Source organism: Coregonus clupeaformis, chromosome 17, assembly GCF_020615455.1.
Source record: "Coregonus clupeaformis isolate EN_2021a chromosome 17, ASM2061545v1, whole genome shotgun sequence".
NCBI classification, from domain to species: domain Eukaryota; kingdom Metazoa; phylum Chordata; class Actinopteri; order Salmoniformes; family Salmonidae; genus Coregonus; species Coregonus clupeaformis.
The window spans coordinates 3,386,255-3,395,224 of record NC_059208.1 but is presented as its reverse complement, the minus strand read 5'-3'; the positions used below and the strand labels follow the sequence as shown (position 1 = coordinate 3,395,224).

General features: G+C 43.1%; 1 protein-coding gene across 1 annotated transcript; it reads right to left on the bottom strand.

Moving 5' to 3' along the window:
• Positions 1-7,856: 7,856 nt before the first annotated feature.
• Positions 7,857-8,742, bottom strand: LOC121585315 (1-phosphatidylinositol phosphodiesterase). The gene is given in 2 exon segments (XM_041901711.2): positions 7,857-8,120; positions 8,200-8,742. Coding segments are annotated over 2 exon segments (807 nt in total).
• Between the last annotated feature and the right edge of the window lie 228 nt (positions 8,743-8,970).

Below are 8,970 nucleotides of genomic sequence, written 5' to 3'. Positions count from 1 at the left end.
TGACGGAGAGACTTATTGGAATTATACACTGAACAAAAATATAAATGTTTAAGATTTTACTGAGTTCATGTAAGGAAATCAGTCAATTGATATAAATTAGTTAGGCCCTAATTTATGCATTTCACATAACTAGGAATACAGATATGCATCTGTTGATCACAGATAACTTTAAAAAAGGTAGGGGTGTGGATCAGAAAACCAGTCAGTATCTGGTGTGACCACCATTTGCCTCATGCAGTGCAACACATCTCCTTCGCATAGAGTTGATCAGGCTGTTAATTGTGGAATGTGGAATGTTGTACCACTCCTCTTCAATGGCTGTGAGAAGTTGCTGGATATAGGCTGGAACTAGAACACACTGTCATACACGTCGATCCAGAGCATCCCAAACATGTTCAATGGGTGACATGTCTGGTCAGTATGCAGGCCATGGAAAAAAATCGGACATTTTCAGTTTCCAGGAATTGTGTACAGATCCTTGCGCCGTGCATTATCATGCTGAAACATGAGGTGACAGCGACGGAAGAATAGCACGACGATGGGCCTCAGGATCTCGTCACGGTATCTCTGTGCATTCAAATTGCCATCGATAAAATGCAATTGTGTTCGAAGCTTATGCCTGCCCATACCAGAACCCCACCACCACTATAGGGCACTCTGTTCACAACATTGACATCGGCAAACCGCTCGCCTAAACGACACCATACACGCTGTCTGCCATCTGCCTGGTACATTTGAAACTGGGATCAATCCATGAAGAGCACACTTCTCCAGTGTGTCAGTGTCTGTCGAAGGTGAGAATTTGCCCACTGAAGTTGGTTACGATGCCGAACTGCAGTCAGGTCAAGACCCTGGTGAGGACGACGAGCACGCAGATAAGCTTCCCTGAGACAGTTTGTGCAGAAATTATTTGGTTGTGCAAACCCACAGTTTCATCAGCTGTCTGGGTGGCTGGTCTCAGACGATACCGCAGATGAAGAAGCCAGATGTGGAGGTCCTGGGCTGGCGTGGTTACACTTGGTCTGTGGCTGTGAGGCCGGTTGGACGTACTGCCACATTCTCTACAATTACGTTGGAGGCGGCTTATGGTAAAGAAATTAACATTCAATTCTCTGACAACCATTATGGTGGACATTCCTGCAGTCAGCATGACAATTGCATGCTCCCTCAAAACTTGAGACATCTGTGGCATTGTGTTTTGTGACAACTGCACATTTTAGAGTGGCCTTTTATAGTCCCCAGCACAAGGTCCACCTGTGTAATCATGCTGTTTAATCAGCTTCTTGATATGCCACACCTGTCAGGTGGATGGATTATCTTGGCAAAGGAGAAATGGTACTCACAGGGATGTAAACAAATTTGTGCACAAAATTTGAGAAGCTTTTTGTGCGTATGGAACATTTCTGGGATCTTTTATTTCAGCTTATGAAACATGGGACCAACACTTTACATATTGTGTTTATATTTTTTGTTCAGTATAGTAATGAACTGTGCAATTTGAATAAAATAATACTGCCATTGTTTCTCAGGCTGTGGAAAATCTTGTAGGATGTTGCTTTCTCTTCAGAGGGAGCGTGGATGTAAAATTGAATCTGTTATGCATTTTACCGTCCCGGTTAGCCAACCAGGTTTTTAAATGGCTCGCTGGCCAGGCCTCAACACTTAGTGATGAATTGGGAATCCATATTTCTGAAGGGTGCACTGTGCACATTCTGCTGTTTTTGTTGTAGCTCAATATGGTGATATACGGGGACTGCATCAATTCTGGATCTAAAGACAGATACTGTATGTGTAATAAATATGCTAATAGCTCCATATAGCATTTTGATAGGTTAAGGTGCATTCATTGCTTACACATATCCAATCCACTCAGATCTTCAATGGTGAGAATTAAGGGAAATTGAACATGGAATGGCAGTTTCCTTATTTAATCCCATTAGACCTGGAGAACCTAAAACAAAGAGCTGAAAACCAGCACAGTCCAAGGCTCAGGGTTCTACCTTACTTGATAAATAAACTAGCTCATAAGTGTTTTGTATATCGACACTCCGGTTAAGTCAAAGCAAAATATATCACAATTTAACCATTATGTTCACAAGTTGGCATTGGCAGGGACAAAGCCTGGTGCTGTGAAAAGCACCCCATTGAGGGCAATGGTATAGCAGACAGACTGCTAGATTTCTAAAGGTGTTACAGTTAACTACTTTAGGCACTCGAATCCTACAAAGGTCTGTGCTTTGTCATGCTCATTAGGAGGCATTTCCATACTGTATATCAATGTAAGAGACGGGGGAAATACCTTTTTGTTTTACCCTATATTTTGTTACATGTTTTGTGCTGTTAAAATAAAATATTTTATTTCCTGACAATTCTTGTCAGATTTGATACGTATTGTACAATGTCCTGTCCACCAATATATCAGCTCTTAACATTGCTTAAGGAGAAACTGAAATAAATCAGTGGATGGTACAGACACCTGGAAAACAAGACCAAGTTAATGGCTCCATCACAGGCAGTTGCACTGCGCACAGTAACTACTCTTCATATCAACTTGCAGTGAAAGTGACATGCATCACACATGCATATGAAAATAATGAAATGACAAAATTAAAGACTAGAATACAATGTACAACCATGAGTTTGTCATGAAATAACTACATCTTCCACTTTCAAAAAAATAATTGATTTACTGTTATTGCCAAGAGTCAAACAGAACTGTTCCGTGATCATCTTGTAATGACATTAAGTGCTCCAAAGCTACGTTTAAAGTTTAGTCCTCAATCGTGGGGTTCTTTGTATTTTTTTCTGGTTCTCTGTGGGTGGAACTGCTTTTTTTTTCTTCTTAGTCACCTCTGGTGTGGCAGCCACCTCTGGGGTAGACCTAAAGTCTCAGCCACTGGGGCAGCCTCTGGAGCAGCAACCTCTGCAGCTGCCACCTCAGGCATGGGAATTTTTTGAGCCGCAACTGCAATCACCTTTGAAATAGTAGCTTCTGGAACTGCGGCTGAAACAACCTCTGAAACGGCAGCTTCTGGAACTGCAGCTGCAACAGTCTCTGAAACGACAGTCCCAGGAACACACTAAAAATAAAAGGTTCCTGGAGTATCCTTTAGGGGTTCTTCAAATTGAAACTGGGGGGAACCCCTATAAGTTATCTGACTAACTCTTTAAAAGGGTTCTTCAAAGAACCCCCTTTAATGGATCCTTGAAGAACCTTTTGAATAACTTTTTGATGGTTCATTTTTGAACTACCCCCCCTCCCCTATTATTATTATGAATAATAATAATATGCATAACGATAACAACAATAACACAATATTTTATTTGTCAGTGTTTATGATTTTAGTGGCAAAGCAAGTCCAATGGGTATATCCTCTGGCGTGTTGATGTTGATGTTCTCCGTATCCATAGCCAGAATTATTTTGCAGTGCATGGTGATCAAACATGTTTCCTGTTATATTCATCAGAGGTGTAGGGAAGGTGAAGTCTGTGAATCCAAATTTGTTTTAATTATACAGATGATTAATAAAACATGCACATGACAGTATTCATACCTTGGTTTTTGTGGGAAATGTGAATGAAAAAAACTGTTTTGATAATGGTTTTCATTGACATCCTATGGGATATTCATTGAAGAGGTAAGGGAGGAGGATGGTAAATGTGATCTGCATAACATACCAATACCAATTGACATAGCTTTGTATGCCTCCTTGTCTGTATACCTGCAGGCACAGACACAAAAGTGAGCAGTTCAGTCATCTGCACCCAAAAGCCTTCAACATATTCTGATAGCCTACATATTCTTACCCCTGTTGATTGATATCCATTAAATTGTGTCCATTTTCTGTTTTAGAAAGATTTGCACAAATATGAAAAAAATGATGGTATCATCATAAAACAATATCAATTTAGATCATATAAGGGACAAACCTTACCTTAAATTGAGATCTTTAAATGTTTCAGTTAAGTGCCTGCAGCTGCTGTCCTTCCAAATTCAAATCCAAATGTTTCAGTTGGGCAGTTAGGTTCCTACAAGAATCCCCACCTCCTATGGGGTTCTTGGAAGAACCTTTTGAGGGCAATTTTCAGTGCCAAGAACCCTAAAGTTCTTCAACGAACTTTGAGGATCTTAGAAGAACCCTTGTTGAACCACAAATGTTTTGAGTGCAGCTGTCTCAGAAATGGCAGCCTCTGGAACTGTGGCTGCAACAACCTCTGAAATGCCTGCCTCTGGAACAGAAGTTGCCTCTGAAACTGCAGCTGCCTCTGAAACTACGGCCTATTGTACCGCAACTGCCTCCTCCTGCTTTTGCTTTTTCAACAGTTTGAGCTGACTCGCTGTGGGGTCTTCAAAGGGCACCACCGAAATGGGGATTCACACAGTGTCTATCCCATTACCCCCGGAGGTCAAGGGCCCTCCCGATAGCAAATTAACACGGAAGTCATGGCAAAATGTGTAGAATTGGAGGCAATTCACTTTCAAATTGCAAATTCTCTCCACCTCATGACAAAACGTATAGAATAGCAGAAAATGTTGCTTTAAAACTGCAAATATCTCTCAGCCTCGTGGCAAAATGTCTAGAATAGCATAAGATTAGCTATAAAACTGCAATTTTTTCTCTGCACCATGGCTAAATGTGTATAATTGCAGCAAGTTAGTTTCCAACAATAAAATAATAAACAATTCCGGGTGGGGGGGGCCTTGACACCTTGACTTTTACCACATTTTGTTACGTTACAGCCTTATTCTAAAATTGATTAAATAGTTTTTTCCCCCTCAGCAATCTATACACAATACCCCATAATGACTAAGCAAAACAGGTTTTTTGATACTTTAATATCACATTTAAATAAGTATTCAGACCCTTTACTCAGTACTTTGTTGAAGCAGCCTCGAGTCTTCTTGGGTATGATGCAACAAGCTTGGCACACCTGTATTTGGGGATTTCTCTCAAGCTCTGTCAGGTTGGATAGGGAGCGTCGCTGCACAGCTATTTTCAGGTCTCTCCAGAGATGGCCACTCGAGGACATTCAGAGACTTGTCCCGAAGCCACTCCTGCGTTGTCTTGGCTGTGTGCTTAGGGTCGTTGTCCTGTTGGAAGGTGATACCTTCGCCCCAGTCTGAGGCCCTGAGCACTCTGGAGCAGGTTTTCCACAAGGATCTCTCTGTACTTTGCTCGTTCATCTTTCCCTCGATCCTGACTAGTCTCCCAGTCCCTGCCGCTGAAAAACATCCCCAAAGCATGATGATGCCACCACCATGCTTCACCGTAGGGATGGTACCAGGTTTCCTCCAGACGTGATGCTTGGCATTCAGGCCAAAGAGTTCAATCTTTGTTTCATCAGACCAGAGAATCTTGTTTCTCATGGTCTGAGAGTCCATTAGGTGCCTTTTGGCAACAAACTCCAAGCGGGCTGTCATGTGCCTTTTACTGAGGAGTGGTTTCCGTCTGGCCACTCTACCATAAAGGCCTGATTGGTGGAGTGCTGCAGAGATGGTTGTCCTTCTGGAAGGTTCTCCCATCTCCACAGAGGAACTCTGGAGCTCTGTCAGAGTGACCATCGGGTTCCTGTTCACCTCCCTGACCAAGGCCCTTCTCCCCGATCGCTCAGTTTGGCCGGGTGGCCAGCTCTAGGAAGAGTCTTGGTGGTTCCAAACTTCTTCCATTTAAGAATGATGGAGGCCACTGTGTTCTTGGGGACCTTCAATGCTGCATTCATTTTTTGGTACCCTTCCCCAGATCTGTGGCTTGACACAATCCTGTCTCTGAGCTCTACGGACAATTCCTTCGACCTCATGGCTTGTTTTTTTCTCTGACATGCACTGTCAACTGTGGGACCTTATATAGAAAGGTGTGTGCCTTTCCAAATCATGTCCAATCAATTGAATTTACCACAGGTGGACTCCAATGAAGTTGTAGAAACATTGTTGTGGAAAATCAATCAGAAATCAAAAATACTTTCAGAGTTTTTGTTGCAACAAAAATGACTCTATTAGAGTTTCAACAAAGTCAGGCCGGTCTGCAGAGTAGCCCCGCCTCTCTCTTGCTCTCCCTCTATATATACCCCCTTCCGTCTCTCTCTTCACTTAAAATCCCTCCTCCTACAGTTTCCCGCTCTTTTCCACTCCATGCCCACTTCCTTTGTCTCTGAGGGCGGCTAAACTCTACTTTTATTATGCACGTACTCCAACCAATCACTCACTCCCCTGTCTTGCACACACACTCATGTTTAGTTTAAACATGACACGGCCCTAAATCCTTGAAACATACACAAACCCCACCCCATCATGCTGTAATCAATCAAGAAGATACCAAGGAGACAAAGGTCTAGCCCAAACTCCATTCAACCCTGGTGCCGCTCCCTTCACAGTGTTTGAAGAGAGAGACACGAAAGGCCACAAGCTGGTTTCAGTCTCTGATCGGATAAGACAGCCATGGATTTAAGGCAGAGCGCAGCAATTTGACCCTAGGTCAGATTCCCCCTTTACCCCCACACACACAGTGAAATTACCCAATTCACTTCCTGGCCCAGTAACAAAGAAATCTAACTCTATGCTCTTGATTAACCCAGTTCTACCTCATAATCCATTAAACTCTACAGTTCATTAATAATAATTCACCACAACATCTCAAGGATGATCAATGGAAACAGGATGCACCTGAGCTCAATTCCAAGTCTCATAGCAAAGGGTATGAATACTTATGTAAATAAGGTATTTCTGTTTTTTATTTTTACATTACTAAAAACCTGTTTTTGCTTTGTCATTATGGGATATTGTGTGTAGATTGATGAGGAAAAAGTCTGTAACATAACAAAATGTAGAAAAAGTCAAGAGGTCTGAATACTTTCCGAATGCACTGTATATCTATAAATAGCATAGTAATGTTTTTGGTCAAACTAAGGTTGGTGTTTATTTACTTTTTAGAACGTTAAAAGCCCAGGTTTCAGTGTGGGAAAGTTATTGTCATCACACCTGCTTGAACACAGGTAAATTCTTTCTACAGCTGTTTTCTTTCAAAATTTCCATTCAATCAATTCAAGTCCATTCACAAACAAAGCCTACATTTGATGCGGATTAAAGCAATTTATTTCTGGTGACAATTTTGAATAGCCTGTCCAATCATAATTACATTGTGTTATTGTTGTGACTGAAACACTGCTGGGTTCGAAAGTGGTTAATATCTTAAATGACATCACTTTCCAACAGATAATAAACAATACCACCAGTAAGGATTGAAATAAAAAATGTCTTAACTCTTTTCCGTTTTGAGTTCATGTTTTGTGGTGTGGCATTCTTCCCAAATGTGCCCATTTTCTTTGAGCATCAGCACTTAAAGTATATGTTCACTACAAAATCAAAGTTTATCAGACATTTTGAAATCTACTGTTGAGATGAGTCCATGTCCCAGGCCATCTGTTGTGTAGGTCCAGCTATATGCCTCAATCCCAATATGAATGAGAAATTAGAGGTGTGACTCGCCCATGAATACCTGCCCAGCGGGCAAAATTTGGTATCAGACATCTTAACAACGTAATTTTCTGGTTGTAAACTGGTTTTCTGGTTGTGGAGACCAGATTATAACCAGTTTAGGACGTCTTACTTCCTTTTACAATTAGTTTACAACCTGATCATGACGTCAGAAAATACATCAGTCTGACATCATTGCAACCAGTTTTGCCCGCTTGGTGGAAAGTCAAGAGACAACTACTTAGTTAAGTGGCAAGGCATATTGAAAACAAGCATACAATATGCAAATTGGACTCCCAGTGCTCATGTAGTGTTCCAGCAATTTTCATTTGATTGTATCTATGTTGATTGTATGGTAGCAGGCTTGGTAGATGAGGGACCTCTCTTAGTTGAAGTTGATGATCATTTGAAGGAGGGGAGCGGCGGGGAAGTCCATGGCGATGATTCCGAAGCGCCTGTTCTACCCTATCTGTGCCGTCAGGTAGTCGTACAGGCGGGCGTTGATTCGCTGGGCGATGGTGTTGGGGTAGGCAAAGATGCCCGCTCCGCTGCCATAGGTGAAGATATGGGCCTTGTTGCCCACAGGGGCAGCTTCCAGATGTTCGTGTACACTTTGCCATTTCTCAGCCACATGCAGGAGGGTGGGGACCTGGGGAGACAACAAGCATATGAGACTCAATAAATATGCCTAGCAACAATTTAATTTTCGAAAATGACTGTCTCCTTACCTTCCAGTCGTCTGCGATGTCCAGGGAGCCGTAGCGCATTCCGAGGTCAGGTCCGCCAAAGTCCTGGAGGACAATGAGCTTCCCTCTGGCCTGTCCCACAGTGGGCATGAGCCGACCGTGCCACAGCAGGTCCCAGTCGGCGTAGAGGTGGATGTAGCTGACCACCGCCCCGTAGATGTCAATGGTCTCACTGAACTCCTCCTTGAGCCGCATCAGCACCATCTCACTGGGGTACTCACTTAGGAAGTCGGCCACGCCCTCCAGCACGTCGCCGAAGTGTGCCCGCTGGTAAGACACGCCGTGGTGGATGGTGAGGTTGCCGCGCATGTGGCGCACACGCACGTCCAGGAAGCGCACACCGGCCCGGAGCTGCGACGCCAGGCTCCAGGACTGGCACTCAACCAAGGCGCCGCCGTAGATGGCCATGGTGTTATGGGTGCCGGGCATTGTGACCTCGGATAGCAGGCAGCAGTCCGGGAGGCCCGCCATCCAGGAGGGGTTGACAAACTCGGGGGCTGGAGTGTTTACAGGTACAATATCCATTTCAATTAATATATTCCGTTTATATCAAATATACCCATGGGCTGCCACTCAAAAGAAAAACACAAGTAAGAAATACATACAGAGTTTAAGTAATAATAAATTCAGTATAAACAGGAAAATAAAAACAACCTCCCATCCCATGAAGGAATGTGCCTACCTGATTTAGGCAACACAGTGAACAGTTGGGAGTTGGGGTCAATTTCATCGGAAAATGTTTCCTTGGTGTTC